The following is a 21,377-nucleotide window of genomic DNA, read 5'->3' as shown; positions in this document are numbered from 1 at the left end:
TTGCTAACAAAATGACATTTCAAAACAAAGTCAAAACATTTAATTCTGAAATGGCCGACCAATTTTAACTTTTTTCTTTAAAAAAAAATCCAATTTTGTTTAGAAATGAAACTATTTGCTGAATTCAATCCGAATTCAGTCCAAATTCATGAATAGTTTGTGACCCAAAAATGCATTTTTCAGCTAATTTCCCATGTGCCAAAAAATAATTTGCCCAGCTGTAATCAGCACATCTGTCTGTCACACATTCCATGTGTTTGGGGAGTTATTTTGCCTTAAAGCTTCTGAGGTCACTGTTAAGGTTTTGCAGTTAGCTACCACTACATCCTAACTATCAGAGCACACAAACATCTAGAGGGGAATTTCCAAATGCAGAAAAGAGCAACTATGCACCCAACTCCCATGAACATCTTTGAAAAGCTTGTTCAGAACCATTAAAGATAGAAAGGGTTGTGAGGTAGTGGCTGGTTATTCAGAGTGAAGGTGCAAATATGTACGTGTGGAAGGGAGGTGGTTGGGGCTGACAAGGGGAGCTGTTTAGTGGGGATTAGAAGAGGTGTGAATGACTTACTTATTGCCTTGCATTTTTTGTGTTGGTGGGGTATAGAGTCTAGCCACTGTAACCCAGGAGGCAACCAACAGCTGGGAGCTGGTATCCAATTTTTCCAAGGTTCAGGGTATTCCAATAATATTTTTTGCCTCAGGCCCATCGCTAATACTCAAAAAGCAAAAAGGCAGGAAAAGTCCCATTGAAGTATTTTATGACTTTACGCTATCTTTGCTGTTTTTTGAGTGCAGTGCATTTAGCTGTACTTTATGTTCTGTGAAATGCCATCTAGTGGCTGGATTTGCTAACTGCAACTTGTCCTTAAAGGAGCTTTTCACTGGTGTGCAAAAGGGCTACAACCAGTGGCATATTAATACATACGCCGACAAGGCCTAGGCCTAGGGTGGCAAATTTGCAGGGGCGGCAAATTTATACTAGCAGCCAGAGGCTGCTTCCCCCGGCGCCGGTTCGCGGCCTCCGCCCCCGGCCCTGCCCCAACTCCGGCCCTGCCCCGCCCCCTCCCTGCCCCTATTGGTCCCCTTCCCCAAATCCCTGCCCTGGCCCTGCGTCCTCTCCTGAGTGCGCCGTGTCCCCCCCTTTGTCCCCGTCCTTTGCGAAGCTGTTTTGCGCACAAGCACTAGCAGGGAGAAGCAGGACCCGGCGGCGCGCTCACGGGAGGAGGCAGAGGTGAGCTGCGGCGGGGGGGCCGGGAGCTCCTGGGGGGGTGGCAATTATTTCAGGGCCTAGGGGTGGCAAAATCATTAATCCGCCACAGGCTACAACAAAATGTTAAATGACATAAATATTGTCTGGAGCAGATTTTATTATGAGTTTTCAACTTGGCCTAGGTTTGCCAAGAGGTTATCTGGTTTTCAAACCAATTTATCAGGAGGAACAGCTTGCAGCTTATCTACAGTTTGTCCTATTCCTTGTTTTTGAAGGCTCTTGCGGGTGGGAATTTTAAAACAAACCTATTTCTTCTCTCTCTGTCTCTCTTTTCGCCCCTCGGTTAGGTTAAATTTAAAACCTCTCATCCTTGAAAAGTGTCGCATTTCACTGCTTTTTCCACCCAAGACATTGCGGTGCTGTTTTTCTGTATCAGAGACATTAGTGATGTCTATTTGTCAGAGCAAGGGATTGGGAAGCAAGCCCTACCAATTTCTAGTCCTGGTTTTACCACTGACTTTGTTTTTGGCCTTGGGCAAATCTCTGTGGGTCATATCCTCAGCTGTGCTGAAATCACAGTCAGTATGGCTGAGAACTGGGGAAGGTGCCTTAGCTTGCTTTCTGCCTCCCCTGATCCTGGGTCCCCCTGCTTAAGTTAGAGCACCAGCAGGAGCACTGTGTGTTCTGGCCCTCCCCCTGACATGTCCCATTTTTCATATTTATTTACTAGGGACACCGCACAATGTGTGAAAGAAAAATTTGGAAAGAAACTCTACGATGCACTATTGAAGTGAGTATGTACGTCACTTTGTGTTGATATTGCAGAGGAGCCAGCTGTATCACCCGTGTTGTTTATATATGTGTATTATGGATATAAGAAAAGAATTGGGAAGAGATAGGAACAAATGGTGTAATTAGGGATTTAGGAGATCCATGTTCAAGTCCCTGCTTCACAATAGACTTCCTGTGTGAACTTTGGTAAGTAACTTAGGGTAACATTTTCAAAGGTGACTTAAACATTTAAGAACCTAAGTCTCAGTGAGAATGAATGGGATGCAGGCTCCTAAGTCACTTAGGTGCTTATGAAAATGTTATCTTTGTCTGTCCCAGTTCCCCATTTAAAAAACGGGGATAGTAGTATTTCCCTACCTCACTGTGGTGTTGTGAGGATAAATACATTAAGGATTGTGGGGTATTATGGTAATGCGGCCATATAAGTAGCTTAGGTAGATAAAATACAGTGGAACTCCGATACGCTGAAACTTTGCTTATAGTAAAAAGGAAGAAAGTCTCTGTACTCCTTTATCAGGTCATACTCTCATTGATTTCAAAGAGAGCTTAGCCTGAGTTGGAAGATCTATATGATCCCAAATGCAAAAGTTTGGGTTAGAAAAAACAACAAAAATAAAATGTCTATCAAAAATGGACACAATTTTTTTTTACACTTTTTTGCCCTGTTTGGTTTCAGCTATAGAGCTGATTGGATTTTTTTTAAAATGAAAATGAAATTTTGACAAAAATATAGAAATAAAAGTTCATGACAGGTTTTGTGACTTGTTTTCTTTTTCAAATATTCCAAATACATCTAAGGGGGAATTGCAGCAAAGCTGTGAGGGGAGAAAGAGGAGAGGATAGTCATGTGGATACAATATAGAGAAAACAGGAAAAAACTCTATAAGGACCTGATTCAAAGCTGATTGAAGAAGCTGGAAAGATGCCTGTTGACTTCAGTGAATTTTGGATCAGCTCTATTTCAGTTTCTTCATCTTCTCTGTGTAACTTTAATGCAAACTCTTAATCATAATTTCCAAAAAAAATGATAACAAGCCATTTGGCGATATACCCTGTCTGTATTGCCTTTGCAGGGGTGAAATTCCAGATTTGAACAAGATCCTTGACCGGGATGATGTAACCATTATGAAAAGAGCCATCTTTTCAACTCAGGTCAGAGAAAATAGTCATTACTTACACAGGTTTCAGAGTAGCAGCTGTGTTAGTCTGTATCCGCAAAAAGAAAAGGAGGACTCGTGGTACCTTAGAGACTAACAAATTTATTTGAGCATAAGCTTTTGTGAGCTACAGCTCCGATGAAGTGAGCTGTTGCTCACGAAAGCTTATGCTCAAATAAATTTGTTAGTCTCTAAGGTGCCAAAAGTCCTCCTTTTCTTATTACTTACACAGTTATTGGATGGAAAAGATAAACATGGTCATATATAAGGGTCATGTATCGTGAACAGGGATATGTATGAATTGGAGAATCATTTTCCATCATGTACGTTTCTCATACGGTCAGTTTTTTAAACTCAGTGTGTTTTTTCCATTCTCTCTGTGTTTCTTTTTAAGAATTAGTATCAAACCATCCTAGCTACTTTTGGTAGCACAAGAGCACTCCCACCACCTGATGTATTTCCCTGAACTCCTTGGTCCTCTCCTTTTAATAGTAAATTCAAATTCTTCACAATTCCTCGTCCTACTACATCTCAGCCCTTGCTTTATTTCCATCCCTTCTTGATTCCTGGACTCTTCCATTTTTAACTGTGGGGATAATTAACCATTAAAACACCTTACCTTGGGGTGTGGGTGATTCTCCATCGCTTACAATCTTTAAATCAAAATGGGTGTCTTTGTAAAAGATACTGTCTATTACAAGCAGAATTTATTGGGCTAGATTAAAGAATTATCAGGTAAAATCCTATGGCACTGTGTTATGCAGTAGGTTGGACTAAATTATCACAATGATCCTTTCTGGCCTTAAATTCAAAGGGTGAAACCCTAGTCCTCATGAAATCAATGGCAAAACTCCCATTGACTTCAATGGGGCTGGGATTTCACCCTAAGACTCTGTTAATGGATTCTTTGCCAGCAGTTTTTCATGCCTTGGTCAAAGTTTGCCTTTATTCTGATGTAGCGACAGTCTCTACCTCCAGTGACCACCCACAACATGATCGATGATTCCAATGACCCGATCCTCAATACCATCCGGCGCATTGGACTCTTCAATAACCGCACAGACAGAGTTAAGGTAAAATCTCTTTTTTTTTCCTAATGGAATTTCATTAAACTACCTCATCCTAATTAGTTACTATTGGAGGAAGTGTAGCTATTCTTACTAGAGATGTGTGGAATAAAATACCCAACACCTCTTTGAATAGCAACAGCCAGTCACTTTTTACAGACACCATCACCTGCTTATTACCCACAGAATTTCAAGTTAGGCATTTAATGTTGGGGTGGTATAGCTGTTATTAAAACATTCTAGACACAATTTTTAAAATCGTGGCCCCACTGAAATCAATGGCTAAATTTCCATTGACTTCTTTGAGGCTGGGATTTCACCTGATGGGCCTGCAGCCCAGTAAACCTTTATATGTTGTTTACTCAAATCTAACAACAGGGCCATATTATAAAGAGAGGAAAACAGCATCTTCCAACCCTTGCAATGAACATGAACCCCGTATATTTGTGGTAGGCAAGCCCAGTAAAGGTTGAGCCCGTACTCCAAATGTCTCTTTCTGCCCACACTTCTGGGCAGGGTTCCCAAAGTGGGTGATGTGGCTTACATAGTCACCTTTAGTGTTATGTGGCTCAGAGAGGGATTGCGTCTCCTTGTAAGATCTCCTTTGGGGCAGTGTACCTAGGTACCACACCCGACTGCGGGTTGTGGCTAAATGCCGTACCCTAACTCAGGGATGGCCAAACTTACTGGCCCTCCGAGCCGCATACAACAATCTTCAGAAGTCGAGAGTCCAGGCACACCTACCGGTACTGGGGCTCAGGGCTTGCCTGAAGAGGTGCCTGATGGGGTTCGGGGCTGCAGGCCCACTCCTGCTGAAGCCCTGAGCCCCGGCAGGAACACCCCACAGATCTGAACCCCTAAGACTCCCCTCCCTGCTGGACAGAAGCCCCTACCCCACCATCCCACTGCAAGGTAGAGGTCCCAAGCTTCTCCACCTTCCCCCTCCCTCCCCAGCCTGGTAAGTGGAGAACTGGGGGGAGGTGTGGGGGCTTCACAAGCTGCATTTTAGTGGTAAAAGAGCCATATGTGGCTCACAAGCCACAGTTTAGCCACCCCTGCCCTAACCCATAATGTTCAATTATGTTGTTTTTCTTATTAAAAAGAGGGGATGATGTCACCAATGAACCATCTGAAGATTAGTTTTAGATGTCAACAATATTTCCACAATAGGTTTATATGAAGAGATTATAAAAGAAAAGGTACCATGTATGTAGAGGGGTGAACATAAGAGTGGCCATACTGGATCAGACCAAAAGTCCATCTAGTCCGTATTCTGTCTTCTGACAGTGGCCAATGCCAGGTGCCCCAAAGGGAATGAACAGAAGAGGTAATCATCAAATGATCCATTCCCTGTCGCCCATACCCAGCTTCTGGCAAACAGAGTCTAGGGACACCATTCCTGTCCATTCTGGCTAATAGCCATTGATGGACCTATCCTCCATGAACTTATCTAGTTCTTTTTTGAACCCTCTTATAGTCTTGGCCTTCATAACATCCTCTGACAAGGAGTTCCACAGGTTGACTGTGCATTGTGTGAAGAAATACTTCCTTTTGTTTCTTTTAAACCTGCTGCCTATTAATTTCATTTGGTGACCCCTAGTTCTTGTGTTATGAGAAGGAGTAAATAACACTTATTTACTTTCTCCCCACCAGTCACAATTTTATAGACCTCTATTATACCCCCCTTACTCGTCTCTTTTCAAGCTGAAAAGTCCCAGTCTTATTAATCTCCCCTCATACGGAAGCCGTTCCATACCCCTAATAATTTTTGTTGCCCTTTTCTGAAGCTTTTCCAAGTCCAATATATCTTTTTTGAGATGCAGCGACCACATCTGCACACAGTATTCAAGATGTGGGCATACCATGGATTTATATAGAGGCAATACGATATTTTCTGCCTTATTATTAAGGCTACATTTATGTCACAGAGGTCACGGAATCTGTGACTTCCAGAGACCTCCCTGACATTCTCTGCTTCAGCCCCAGGGACTGCTGGACTCCAGCTGGCAGCCAGCAGGGCCCTGGCAGGGTTCCGGCAACAGCAGCAACGGGGCCCCCTGCAAGGGTCCAGTGACAGGTGACTGACCCCTGAGGGGGCTCTCCTCAGCGTTCCAGGGATAGGCGACAGCTTCACACAGGGTGGAGGGAAAGGGGAACACCTTGGGCGAGTGGCTGGAGGTGTCCCGTTTTCTCTGTGGGAAATATGGTCACCCTGCATCTTCCAGCTGCCCCGAGCAGAGGATGAACCCCACAGCTCCCAGCCACCACAGTGGTGGCGGGAAACCATGGAGCCACAGAAGCAAAAGCCACAGACAGGTTGCGGGCTCTGTGAATTTTTATTTATTGCCCATGACCTGTCCATGACTTTTCCTAAAAATAACTGACAAAATCGTAGCGTTACTAATAAGTAACGCTACGATTTTGTCAGTTATTTTTAGGAAAAGTCAATTACAGGCCGGTAATTGACAGATAATTAATAATTGATAGATAATAATCTATCCCTTTCTTAATGATTCCCAACATTCTGTTCGCTTTTTTGACTGTCGCTGCACACTGTGTGGATGTTTTCAGAGAACTATCCACAATGACTCCAAGATCTTTCTTGAGTGGCAATAGCCAATTTAGACCCCATCATTTTATATGTACAGTTGAAATTATGTTTTCCAATGTGCATTACTTTGCACTTATCAACATTGAATTTCATCTGCCATTTTGTTGCCCAGTCAACTAGTTTTGAGAGATCCTTTTGAAGCTCTTCACAGTCTGCTTGGCACTTAATTATCTTGAGCAATTTTTTATCATCTGCAAATTTTGCTACCTCACTGTTTATCCCTTTTTCCAGATCATTTATGAATACGTTGAATAGGACTGGCCCCAATACAGATCCCTGGGGGGATACCATTATTGACCTCTCTCCATTCTGAACTGACCATTTATTCCTACCCTTTGTTTCCTATCTTTTAACCAGTTACCAATCCATGAGAGGATCTTCCCTCTTATCCCATGACAGCTTACTTTGCGTAAGAGCCTTTGGTGAGGGACCTTGTCAAAGGCTTTCTGAAAATCTAAGTACACTATATCCACTGGATTCCCCCTTGTCCACATGCTTGTTGACCCCCTCAAAGAATTCTAGTAGATTGGTGAGGCATGATTTCCCTTTACAAAAACCATGTTAACTGTTCCCCAACAAATTATGTTCATCTATGTGTCTGACAATTTTGTTCTTTACTATAAGTTTCAAACAGTTTGACCAGTACTGAAGTCTGACTTACCGGCCTGTAATTGCCGGGATCACCTCTGGAGCCCTTTTAAAAAATTGGTGCCATATTAGCTATCCTCCAGTCATTTGGTATAGAAGCTGTTTTAAATAATAGGTTACAGACTACAGTTAATAGTTCTGCAATTTCACATTTGAGTTCCTTCAGAACTCTTAGGTGAATACCATCTGGTCCTGGTGACTTATTACTGTTTAATAAAATTATGAATGTTATCAAACTGGGCTTTGTACAAATAGAATTAGGGAGGGACACAGAAGGCAATGTCCAGATTTCTAGGCTTAGGCTAGAGCTGAAGGCACTAACTGCTTGATCTCTTATATAATTAAAAATACTGATTTTATTTTTCTTGCGGCTCTAATTTAAGTTTTGAATATCTAGGTGATATTACACCCAGAGTTCCTGTCTTCAACAAGTCCATTATTACCCATGGACTATGAAGATTTTGTCAGAGGCTGCCATTTGGGGGTGTTTCCCTCATACTATGAGCCTTGGGGTTATACTCCAGGTAAGCAATCTTTAGGTTGACTGTTGTCAGAATTTTAATATGCATTTTACCACTCAGGGCATTTAAAAAGATGGAGTAGCTTGCCATTCAGTTTCTACTGTATTGATGTAAGAATGCTTTTGACTCTGTTTCCTCTCTGTTACAAAGTTTCTGCTGATGGCAGAGTTCTTAGATCAGATTTTTAGCTGGTGTAAATTGGCATTGCTCCATTGACCGAAAACCATCCAGCGTTGTCCCTGCTTTGGACCCTGACTTTCCCACAATCACATGTAAACTTTGTCTGCTGTAGCATCAGAAGACAAATCCATTTTGTATGCAGTAACATCAAGCATCCACCCTTTAAAAAAAGAGATTTGGAGGAAAGTATATATTGCACTAATGAGGCAATAAAATAGACAACCCAAAATGCCCTCAGCTGGTGTAATTTGACATAACTGCATTGATTTCAATGGTGTGATGCACATTTACACTATCTGGTCATAATATTTTCACAGTCTGCTGGATATTTCTGTTGGTATTTACCATGAACACTTAGAAGTAGCAATAGAGACCAAGGACTCAGTACATGCACTGGACATTGGTGGAGCTCACAGAGACCAATTTTCATGACAGCCTGGCATATGATCAAGAGTTTTGGAAGAAGGCTATAAAAATGGCCAACCACAAATAGGGAAGTAGCAAAAATGAAGACAACAACTTACAAGTAGTAACAGATAAGCCTCATAGGATTAAGGTGAGAGATTTAAAGGCGCAGTGGCAGTCAGGTTTTCAACCTAGGAATTAGGGCCCAGATGCTCTAAGATACTTTGGTGCCTAACTCCCATTGTGCCCAAATATCTTTGAGGATCTAGGGCTAAGTGCCTAACTTCCATTTGTGCCTTTGAAAATATCTCCCTTAGTTTGGGTGCTTATCTGAAGCATATCTGTAGTTAGCCAATGAATCTGAGTAGAAATCTCACAAGCTCAAGCTTTCTCAGACAATGCTTAATACTTCCTGTTTCCTGTTCCAACTGGGTCACAATTATCTGGCTGTATTTCAGCACTTTCTCCTCTTGTCCCGGCCCAAACCACGATACGGGGGAAAAAAATTGTGAGAGCTGGGGAAGATTTTGATGTTAGACTTTAGATTAGCTTAACATAGAAAAGTTTGGCTGGTAATCAGTTTGAGGAAGTGGTTCTGCTCATCCTAATGGGTTACCTATATGTATCTCCCAAGAATAAAAACAGACCCTTCTTGATGGATTTTTACTTTCATCCTAATCCTAAATTCTATATCTGATATCAGTCCTATTGTCATATAGGTTTTTCTAATGGCATTTTAAGTGTTAAAGATCTAACATGTCTGATGTAAACTGTATGCTGCTTTGTACAGGAAACATGCCTGCCTTTATGGAAGAACCTGTTGGTGCTCAATACATAATAAGAAGAATTATTTATTTATTTATTTATTATCACTAATAGTAATAAAAGGGGAACACAATTTGATATCGTATTTATGATTTATAGCACAATTTGCGCTGCAGCTACTGTATAATTGGAAAAATAATTAGATAGAATTGCTTTGAAATCATATCTTTATGATTTTTCTCCCTGTGACCTAAGGTACAGAACCCAGTTTACAAATATGGGAGATTAATTCTGAGGTCGAAGTCCTGCATTTGGGCGGTTAGATTTGCAAATCTGTACATGAAATGAGCATGTGCACACAGCAGGTGCCAATTTCAAAGCCAAAGGAAGGGTCTGGACATTGCATTTAGGCTCCCACATGTGAACACTGGGCTCACAGAGGGTATTCATTGGAGCTAGCTGGAAAATAGAAATAAGTGCTTGCAAAAAAAATGGGAAACAAATTTCCATTTCTCATCAAAATGTCACTTTCTTTGAACTTTTCTGATTGAATGGCAGTGGAGGCGGGGGAGAACACACAGCAAAAATCATGATGGTTTTTCATTGAGATCTTCTGACCAGCTCTGGCACTGACAGGGCTTTACATCATTCTATTTTCTGTTTCTATCCACTCAAGATGAAACCGAGCCAAGCACATTGACATGAAATCTCTTTTTGTGTCTCTTTCGGTAGCTGAATGCACTGTGATGGGCATTCCCAGTGTGACCACAAACCTCTCTGGATTTGGCTGTTTCATGCAGGAGCATGTAGCTGACCCAGCTGCTTATGGTGAGCTTGTTAACAGTGCTTCAAAACTCATCCCATTTCGGAACCCAACTAACCAGTTGTTTTGTGACTGTGCCTATTGCACTTTCTCTTCTTGCTGCATAAAGATCATTGGTGGACAAACCCCAAAGTTCAGCTATTTGGTTTGATTTGAAAGTTTAGGTGTTTATCCAAAACCTTTCCAGTTCTTCTCTGTCCTGTCTTTTTTTAACCCAGCTAGCTCGTTAGCCCTTGTTCCGACTATCTCCTTCCTTCAATCCCTTCCAATTAGACTATATATTAATCTTTCTAAGGGAGTAGTGGAAATCTGCCTCTGCTTTAAGACTCCATGATGGATTTACTGGGATAGCAACAATGGTTTGTGGAGTTCATGAAAGAGAGAGGATAACTTGTCTAAACCAAACTGAGATTCTTATTTACAATAATGCCCTTTTAAAGTACTTTTATGATGTAATGGGGCCTTAATATAAATGAGAATCAAGGCCCACATCCTTAAGATCTGTCCCATAGCCCCGAATCTTCAAAGAAGGAGGTTGAAAAAGAACAAGATGTTGGCACATCATAAAGACATTGCATTACAGAATTTGATGGGCAATAGCAAAGGCCTATTTGCAAATCCTTATTACTCTCATGGATCACAACCAATTTTCACCAAACTTCCAAAAAGTACATGCATGTCTATGGCTTTACTGCAAAAATAGGTATTTCCATGGAGATAGCTGTCTGGCTGTAAAATCCTAGTGGCGACAAAGCACTATAGTTTTACCCATTGTTGTGAGTCATGTTCAACCACAGATGCTGGATAAAGTGTTGACCTTGACTAGCAACATTGAGGTAATCGTTACCTGTGCCTTGTCTCCACTAGGATTTTACATTGAGATAGCTAACGCAAGTTAGCTGTCTCAATGTAAAAACACACCATCTTTTGCAGAGAAGACACAGCCTGTGTCATAGGGACTATCTCTTGTCTGCCAAATTTCACACCACCACCGCGCACCACTGAGTCACCACAGGTATTCAAAAAAGGTAGCAATTTTTTTTATAATGGAAAAGTGAATTTTTTTTACCACACAAAAGCACTTGCACCATTTTTGCACAGACTTTAAAACAATAAAAGCTGTCCTAAGCTGAGAACAGATCTGCTAAATTTCAGCCTGAAAGGTAAAAAATCAAAAGCATTTCTCACCAGTTGCTGAAATGACCTGTTAGAATGGAAACACTTGTCACTCCTTGCTCCACGTATTAAAAAAACAACCTGTTATATTTAAAAGATTATGTGTAAAGAAAGATAGAAATGAAATTTAAAAGGTCAAAAGCTCGCTTCCATACCTGTTCATCTGCGACTTTGTTTTTGTCCTCAGGCATTTACATAGTTGACAGGAGGTACCGCTCTCCTGATGAGTCATGTAACCAGCTGACTCAGTTCTTGTATGGATTTTGCCAGCAGTCACGGCGTCAGAGGATCATCCAGAGAAATCGAACTGAGAGGCTCTCAGACCTACTGGATTGGAGATATTTAGGAAGGGTATATGAATGTGTTTAGTGGGTATATAACAAGCCATTGGCCCAAACACACATCCACCACAATGGTTATTGGGGATAAAATCTGTCATCATTAGCACCAAGGCCCCAATTCAGGGAAGTCTCCCTATTAACTTACAGTTAAGCATGTGCTCAAGTACCCACTTATTCCCAAGCTGAGGAATCGCCTTGATCTGCTTGTTTCAAGAAGGAGCCAAACACAATGTGGTCCTTATGCTCCCAAGCACAAAGACTGCACAAGGCTAGTGCCACTGGCAGCATGAGCCTCTCCAAACTGGACAATGGAGAGTGGGCATTATATCATTTTCAGGGATGGTGCAGCAGCATCGCTAGACCTTGAGAGGCATTGGGTGGGCGTTGCACCCAAGTGATTTCAGAGCAAAAGTGTAATTGACTTTCAATTAGATTTGTGCTCCCAAGTCACCTAGGCATTTTTGAAAATCCCACCTATTACCTACCTGCCTAAAATACCATTGGGATTCTGCACCATTCCCAAACCAGGATTGTGCTGTGAAAGCCAAATAACACCCTTAGCCTACTACAGAGAATGATGCAATACCACACATTAGCCAGAGGGAGGTATATCCGTATTCTAAAGTCCACAGGTGAAGAGATGAGTAAAATGTACCACTGCTTTAATTACTATATGCCTTAGCCTGCATTGGGATCCGTCTGGGAGGACCTTATGTCCATGTGGATCCTATTACAGGATCACAGCCTGTCACAGTAAACTGTCATTTCGGTGTGCGCCCTTGTGCAAACCTCATGGAGTTTGAAGTATTGCAAAACCGTCAGACTGGTTTTTTGAATTCGCAAAACCATGTCAAAGTCACAAATCTATTCTCCTTACAATGTCTTCATTTTTGAAGGACGAGTCAGTTTTAACATGTGTACTGTATGTACTGTGTTACAATATTACATTCATGAGCAGAAATAAATAAATATTTCCACTCAGGAAAGAAACCTGTGCTATATTTTTAGGGATAAAAGAATCACCCCACCCCCACCAGAAAACTAGACTGGCTGAAGTGGGTGCCCTAGTCTTTAATCTCACAAAAGTGAGAATGGAGTATCTTCACTGAAGCCAAAGAAGCAGATTCTGCCCAGTTACTCCAGTATAAATCTCTCAGGATTTGATCATTACTTCAGTGCAATGTGTCCAGAGTTTTACAAGGGCCATCCAAACTGGGTTAGCCTCAGTTAAAGATTCATTCAATCTTTTGTCAGTGTCTTCTTTGAGAAGACAATAGTGTTACTTTCCCTCTCACTGCCTAAATGTGCCCAAGTCTTCATTGGGTTTTTGTACATGTAGACCTCTGTTTTCTATTGCAGTACTACATGCATGCCAGGCACCTGGCTCTGAGCAGAACTTTCCCAGATAAATTTGAGATGGAACCAAATGCTCCACCAAAGGTATGTCTATCCTTATAGGTGATTTTTGTCTGCATTTAATTACTGTCTTGAGAGAGAAAAAGAGAGGACAGATGAACAGTGTTTGGTTTAACCTAAGAGCGTAAAGAACTCAATATACTTTATTACAGTTAAGTTTTACCAAATTCTGATAGAGTGTATGGATGCCCAATAGAAAACCCCATGAACTAGAATACGGGGTCAGATTCTCAGCTGGTGCACACTAACTTTGATGGAACTATGCCAATTTAGGCCAGCTGAAGATCTGGCCTGTTGGGTAGAAACTGCTAATTTCTGTTTTTGCTCCCCATAAAACCCATAGGAAGGGTGCTTTGCAGGCCCTCTGCAACAGGAGCTTTGAAGGGGCATTCTGGAAAAGGGTCTGGGGCAAGGAAGCAGAGTCTGCAAATTGATGCACATATACGCCCTGACCCAGCCTCTCTGCATATTCTCATGCAAATTATTTGTACTTCTGGCAGGAATAATCTGAATAGTTCACAGGAGGGGAAGGCTGAGGATGGAGTAAAGGCCACACATTCAATCTACTTTTGTAGCATACTGCATATATATGGCCTCATTTGGGGAGGCATTATGCTGAGTTCTAAATTTAGGAGCCAAGGTTATTTAAAACCTAATCAAGGCACTTCATATGGCAATTCATTTTTTAAAAATAACAGCTAGTGATGGGGGCCCAAACCAAAACCCTTGATCCGGATTTGGATCTGGGTTGGCAATTGTGAACACTCAAAAATTCAGGAAAGTTCAGACTGAAGTTTTATTTCAGCTCATACGCACCTACGTTCAGGAGTATTCAGGTTAGGGGGTTCGATTCTATCCCTCATATTGATATTTGAGAGGGATTTTTCAAACTGTTGCACTGATGTAAATCCAGTAATTCCACTAACCAGTTTACTTAGTGTAAATGGAAAATTTATCCTGGAAGTTTTGAGAATCTTGAAGTTGATGAGAGTTGGTTAAGGTTAGGGGTAAGGTTAGTGTTGGCACCTCACAATAGATGGGCTTGGACCACGTATTTTGGTTTTGGACCGAAAATTTAGATTTCAGTCAATCTCTATTAATAATAAAGGTTTATGAAACGCGGGGGAATTTTAAAGGGAAAAGCAGGAGACACTTCTGAGACCAATTACCTCATTAAAAAATTAGAATATTGATCTACTTCATTGTTTTGCAGTTTGCTACATTTTATAGCTGCTGCAGGGGGAGTTAAATTCAGTGTTTTGAAATTAACATGCATATTAGGAAGCTGGATTAATACTATTTTAGAACTCCTTCCAGACTATTAAGAGTTAAAGAGCATGATAGAAGACTTCGGAAACCTAGATTTGCAATAAGATCTTAGAGCTGATTTATGATATGGCCTTGGTGTTATAATAATTTAGCCATGTGTGCAAAACCAGCCTTGAACTCCTCCAAAGATATGGGGAGTTGAAGGTTGTACCACATCTTATTCAAAAGGTAGTTTTCTGTAGATTGGCAATAAGGTCTCAGATGTCAGATTATAATACAGTAACTCCTCACTTAACGTTGTAGTTACGTTCCTGAAAAATGCGACTTTAAGCAAAATGATGTTAAGCAAATCCAATTTCCCCATAAGAATTAATGTAAATAGGGGAGGTTAGGTTCCAGGAAAAAAATTTTCACCAGACAAAAAACTGTATTTTTTTATATATATATATATATATATATATATATATATATATATACACACACACATATATACACACACACAGTATAAGTTTTAAACAAACAATTTAATACTGTACACAGCAATGATGATTGTGAAGCTTGGTTGAGGTGGTGAAGTTAGAGGGTGGAAGAGGGTGGGATATTTCCCAGGGAATGCCTTCCTGCTAAATGATGAACTAGCACTTGGCTGAGCCCTCAAGGGTTAACACATTGTTGTTAATGCAGCCTCACACTCTACAAGGCAGCACGAATGGAGGGAGGGGGGGACTGCATGGCAAACAGACACACACACCCTGTGTGTAGGAGAGAGATAGAATTGCGCATTGCCCCTTTAAGTACGCTGACACCATTCTAAGTACATTGCCTTTAAAAAGATCAACAAGTTGAGACAGCAGCTGTGGCCAGCAAGCTCTCTCTGTCCTGAACCCTGTCCTGTCCTCACCCTGCTCTATATGGAGATAGGGTAAGCGGGGGGCAGGAGTAGAGGGGAGGGGGACACCCTGACATTAGCCCCCACTTCTCCCCTCCCTTGCACAGCAAGCAGGAGGCTCCTGGGAGCAGCTCCAAGGCAGAGGGCAGGAGCAGGACATGGCAGTGGGGGGAGGGACAGCTGAACTGCCAGCAATTGGTAGCCTGCTGGGCGGCTGCCGCACAGGGAACTTCAGGGACGGGGGAGCTGGTAGAGGGGCTGCTGGTCCACCCTGGTTCCAAGCCTCCACCAGCTAGCTGCAATGGGCTGCTCTTCCTGCAAGCAGTGGATAAAGCAGGCGGCAGCCAAACAACCTTAGAAGGGAGCACTGCACAACTTTAAGCGAGCATGTTCCCTCATTGATCAGCAACGTGACGTTAACCAGGACGACTTTAAGTGAGGAGTTCCTGTACTTAAAGCTGAGAAGGGTATTTTGCATACAATCCTTATTTTTAACTACTAAAAATATTCCTCTTAGGGCGAAACTTTTCACAGCAAGGGTTAACTTTTCAAAAAGCTGGACTCTGCTTTGTGGGGTGCAAATAGTGTTATGTGAGCAGCTAAGTACCTTAGGGGTGCCTGAAAGTACCTGCATGAACCAAAGTGAACTTGCAGTGAAATACAGGCACAACTCCAAGTGTGAAAACAGAGGCCTGACAAAGGCTTCACTTTTTGAATGATCTTTAATCTGTTTGAAACTCAATTTTATTTTTTTTTGTAGGGTTTGACAAACTGTATGTAGATTTGGGGGAGTTCTGGCCATTCTGAGTTACCAGATGGAAAATGAGCAGAACTCTTAATTTATAGATGCTTCTTTTGTTTTCCCACATCATTCCATTTTAAAACCTGCAGCTCTGTATTGCCATGAAGAATATGGACTTTTCCTGTTAAAATTTTATTTAAAATTCGCAGGTGCCTGGGCTAGATCATGCCTGACAGGCATGGCCTGGGGATAAAACAAATTGCACTGCTGCAAAGAGAGAGCCCCAGGATGCCTCCACGAGCTACTTGTCAAGCAAGGGGAGCACACCCGTTGCTATACTCCTTACGGGCTGCAGCTTACTCCCCCTGCTGCATCAGTATGGTTCTGCAGGCCAGGGCTGAGAGTGCTAGGGTGTGCAGGACCCCAGAGGGGAAGGAAAAGGACAGCCCCTGCACTCTTCAGAATTCTGCCTGGCCCTTATGTAGGCTACACAGCAGATGGGGAACACCTCCATCCCACTTCACTTAGTTTTCATATGGCTCCTCCATGTAAGTTGCATCAACTTTGACTCCCTATCACACAGGCAGTAAATAGACCGAAGGGAGTCTAAGTTTGGTGTATGGGGCAGGTGTGGCCTTCATTCCCTTATACACAGGGACCTACCACATTCACAGCGATGAAAAACATGTCGCAGACCATGAAATCTGGTCTTTTGTGTGCTTTTACTCTACACTATACAGATTTCATGGGGGAGACTAGCATTTCTCAAATTGGGGGTTCTGACTCAAAAAAGAGTTGCGGGGGGAGGGGGGGTGGCAGTCACAAGATTATCTTGTGGGGGGGGGGGTGTCACGTTATTGCCACCCTTACTTTCGTGCTGCCTTCAGAGCTGAGCATCCAGAGAGTAGCGGCTGTTGGCCAGGTGCCCAGCTCTCAAGGCAGCACCCCGCCAGCAGCAGTAAGTAAGGGTGGCAATGCCATGCCAGGCCACCCTTACTTCTATGCTGCTGCCTTCAGAGCTGAGTGGTGGGAGAGTGGCAGCTGCTGACTGAGGGCCCAGCTCTGCAGGCAGCAGCACAGAAGTAAGGGTAGCAGTACCTCCTACAATAACCTTGTGACCCCCCACCCCCAACTCCTTTTTTGGGTCAGGACCTGTACAATTACAACACTGTGAAATTTCAGATTTAAATAGCTGAAATCATAAAATTTACTATTTAAAAATCTTATGACCATGAAATTAACCAAAATGGACTGTGAATTTGGTAGGGCCCTACTTGTACATCAGCTTTGCCTTGGCCTTCTGGATATATTGACCTATCGTCACTCTGTGTAACTAAACTAGCTGCGCTGGTGTAATGTTTATTTGTTGCTTATGTCTCTGGCAGACGGAAGGTTTCAGGTACCCCAGGCCTTCATCAGTACCACCATCGCCTTCTGTCTCTCAGCATTCCAGCCCTCATCATAGCGAGGATGAAGATGAGGATGAAAGATACGATGAGGAGAAAGAGGCCGAAAGAGACAGGCAAAACATAAAGTCACCTTTTTCCCTCGGAGCACTGCCACAAGGAAAGAAAAAGCAGTATGGAGAATATAGGAACTGAATTCCTTTGCTGTCACCGCAACATGGTCTTCATCCACTAAAGAGCATCCAAGTGTAGGCTAGTCAATCTCTATGTTAAGGGCAGTGCAGTGTGGTTAGGGAATCTTAAACAGACATTACTTGGGTTAAACTATTTGAAAACCTAATTATATTTTACCTTACAAGTAAATGGTAATTCTCCTCTCTACTTTGGAGGTAGAAGACGAGATTTTTCAAAGCTTATTTAACCTAGAGAATGTGACAAACTCCGTGTGATAGCTCCAGCTAGATGGCACATCCCGTAGATCAGATTTTTGTCTGTGTAATTATTTGAACTTAGCTGTAATCCATGAAGACAGGTCCATTATAGTCATTCCAAATGAATACCCTACTCCCATCCCTTCCTCTCCCCTTGCAAACAGACACCACCTTTGAGCCCTGAACTGGAACATTTTGAAGATCTCGTTACCTGGGAAAACCTTGGCAGGGTTAAAAAAAAAAAAAAAAAAGGTTGAAAAGAAAATGGTTTGTTTTTCTTCTGCTGTTTCTCCTATTCTAATGTGCATCAGTTTCCGAATATTTTGAAAGTGCACAGAAATCTCTTGGTGCTGCTTGTGGGAAAATTATCTGGTGTTACTCTGTGGGCATTTGCATTTTCAGATAAAGTCATCTGATGGAGTTGTCTAGAGCCACAAAAAACAGCCCACTTTTTTCGATTTCTTTTGAATGCTCTGTTTTATTGCATTTTTACTCTCTCCGCTGAGGTTTGCTGATGAAGTTTGGGGAGAAAAATTAATGTGATTTGTCTCAAGCAAGCTATAAAATCCCTGAAAATGATTCCTTGCCTCTGTGAATAAATCCACATGCCACATTGTGATGGGATAACAGTGTTTTCAAAAATCTAAAATTTAAAGGTGATGACCTTAGCTCTATCTGTTAATGGGAAATTTCCAGGACAAGATGACCTCCTATAGAACTACCTGAGTTAGCAGTGTTCATTAGTTAGCTGTGGTACCACCAGAGACAACTGAGGTCAGGGCGCTTTTTTGCTAGACATTGTGCAGTCACATAATGAGAGATAGTCCTTCCCCAGAAGAGCTCGCAGTCTAAGTAGACAAACTGTAAGAGGGGAAACAAAGGCACAGAGTGGTGCACTGACTCACTCAAAATCACCACACAGCAGATCATCAGCAGAAAGGGGAACAGAACCAGGTCTCCAGAGTCCTAGTCCAGAGCTCTATTCAGCAGACAAGACTACCCCTTCTTATTGTAATGCAGAGAAAATAAATGGGCCCAGCTCTTGTACCCTCCGTACTAAATGTGGGAGGTTGCCCTTTAAAATATCTGACCAAACCCCTCAAATGAAAGGTGCAACGCGAAAAAAAATAAGAGGAGTGAACTTGAAATAATGAGTAGTGCTTTCCTGTAAGGTGTAATGCTATGTCAAAGTCTGCCCTGACTTACCCTGGTCCCATAGAACCCTAATGAGTTCATCATGCAAGCCAAGGCAGCATTGTCTGTGGAGTTCTCTTCAGTTTCTATGCTCCGGTATATCTGAGGTAAATGAATTACAGGAATAAGTTGTGAGTATAATTTTCAAAAGTGCCTAAGTCCTATTTTCAAAAGAGAATTAGGCCCAGATCCTCAAAGGTACTTGGGCATTAAATCAATGGGAAGTAAGTGCTTAAATACATTTAGGTCTTCGGCACTTAGGAGTGAATTACAATGACACTTGGGCTCCAGAATGCCTGCGGACCAGATTCTTAAAGGTATTTAGGTGTTTAAAGATGGAGATAGGCCCTCAGTGGGATTTTTAAAAGCATATAGGCCCCATTGGGAGTTACTTCTGAAGTCACTTGTTAAAATGGGATTTAGATTCCTAACTCACAAAGGTGTTTCTTAAAATTATACACCTAGAAGAAAACACCAGGTTTCTATGACACAAAGATAAATGTGTGTATCACATCAGTCACTGCCCTGTGAAATGATGATGAAGAAAAGAAAAATAACTAAAACAATAAGATGACATTTTTCATGAGAACTTATGTTGCAAAATGATGAAAGCCAAATATATTATAAATACCCATTTTGTTCAGAAAACTTTCTGAATGGGGGTGGGGCAGGGGAGAACAGCTGGATTTCATCACAAAGCTGTTCATAATGAATATTATTCCCTGCTCTAGTAATTTCTTTTTACTCACTTAAACTACCCATGCAGCTTCACTAGGATACAACAGATCATACTCTCAGCGGGTACAAGTGGGCAATGTGCTGTTCACTTAATAGAGCTACCATCTAGAGCTGAGCAGAAAACATGTTTCCCATCTTGCAAGAAGCTTCAAGATTTTTGAAAAGTATTTTCACACTGACCTAGCATGAAAAGTCAAAATCTGGACAACATTTTCTAACCAAAACATTGAAAAATGTCATATTGGGTCAACTGATCATTTCATAGTGTTTCATTTTGATTTTGACCTTTTTATTTTACATTTTTTTATTATTATAAGTTAACTTAAATTTTGAAACAAAAATGTCATTGTGACCTGAAAATGGAACTTTCATTTTGAAAGTGTTGAAAAGGGACATTTCTTCCCAAACTTTTTTTCCCCCAAATCTTTTCTAAACAGGAAATTTGTCAAAATTGACCTTTTCCCATAAACTCTTTTAGTTTTGACAAATAGACATTTTCCGAAATACATGCTAAGTCAAAAATTTACTGACAAGCTCTACTGCATTAAAACAACTTAACTCATTCTTTCTGGATCTGTCCCACAGAGTTGCAGTGAGCAACATACATGATCCAATGTGCAGATTCCCACAAGATTAAATCCTATACCCATTTTCAGCCATGGCCCCAGTATGTAAGACCACTGGGGAAAATAATGAGTTGGCTTGTGCTCAAATGCCAAAAATATCCCAATGACACCCAGCTCTTTGTTTCAATCCCATCAAACTCACACACTGCAGTCAACTGACCAGCTTCCTACACAATTGGATGAAAACCAGTTGACTCAAGCTTCACCCAGAGGAGAGTGAGATGATGCTGGTAAAAGGGAAAAAAAAAACACCTTTGATGATCTGGCAGAGATCCCTCTATCTAGGACACTGTCCTCTGCTTATCAAAGTCACGCATGGTCTCTTGACTCCCTTCTATAACTAGATGCCCCAAGCAGCCTACTTTCTCACATGAATACTGTCTCCTTTCCCACAGTAGCCAAAGTGATCTATGCCTCACACCACTAGGCTTACTCATTTTAATTCTGCCCTGAATGTTAGAGGTGGTTTCAAGAGTATGATGTGTTTTAAATATTACCAAACATTTTTGCCTTTTGATCGTGTGAAGGTAGTAAGGACTTAAAATAAGCGTTCACCTAAGACACCAGCTCACCAAAGGTCAGCCCCCATTGATTTCATCTCATTATTGGGTCACTAATTGGCGTCTGACAAACTTGGCAGTAGTTAGCTGTCATATTGAAAACATGAAGGCTCCAAGAACAGCTCATTTCCAAGTAAGGCAGACCTTTTATTTATTTTCATGACATTTGTAAGGAATTGTCCACGCTAGTGGGCATGGACCTACAGTAAAACATAAAAAAGTCCATTAATCTTGAATATAGCTAATGTTTTTCTGTAGCTCTGAAATGTTCAGGCACATGAAGGTTAGGATAATCTAACAGATCAGTAGATACATAACCCCTCTACTCTTCTCCAAGGTACAGTACAACCCCAGCTCGTGCCAAAAAAATAATACAGAAACACCTGAGGCATTCAGATTAGACTTCA

At 41.7% G+C, this 21,377-nt stretch overlaps 1 protein-coding gene across 1 annotated transcript in view; it reads left to right on the top strand.

Moving 5' to 3' along the window:
* GYS2 (glycogen synthase 2) overlaps positions 1 to 17,616 on the top strand; it is a 69,102-nt gene extending 51,486 nt beyond the window's left edge. The window contains exons 9-16 of the mRNA XM_077807460.1: positions 1,944 to 2,003; positions 3,079 to 3,157; positions 4,122 to 4,235; positions 7,886 to 8,012; positions 10,092 to 10,187; positions 11,546 to 11,709; positions 13,059 to 13,139; positions 17,401 to 17,616. Of these exons, the coding sequence (XP_077663586.1) occupies positions 1,944 to 2,003; positions 3,079 to 3,157; positions 4,122 to 4,235; positions 7,886 to 8,012; positions 10,092 to 10,187; positions 11,546 to 11,709; positions 13,059 to 13,139; positions 17,401 to 17,616 (937 nt within the window). The remainder of the gene's footprint in view (positions 1 to 1,943; positions 2,004 to 3,078; positions 3,158 to 4,121; positions 4,236 to 7,885; positions 8,013 to 10,091; positions 10,188 to 11,545; positions 11,710 to 13,058; positions 13,140 to 17,400) is intronic.
* Positions 17,617 to 21,377: the final 3,761 nt, after the last annotated feature.

The sequence above is a fragment of the Eretmochelys imbricata genome, chromosome 1 (assembly GCF_965152235.1).
Source record: "Eretmochelys imbricata isolate rEreImb1 chromosome 1, rEreImb1.hap1, whole genome shotgun sequence".
Taxonomy (NCBI): Eukaryota; Metazoa; Chordata; order Testudines; family Cheloniidae; genus Eretmochelys; species Eretmochelys imbricata.
Note: the sequence above shows the minus strand (reverse complement) of the source record. Positions and strands in the feature narration are given on the sequence as shown.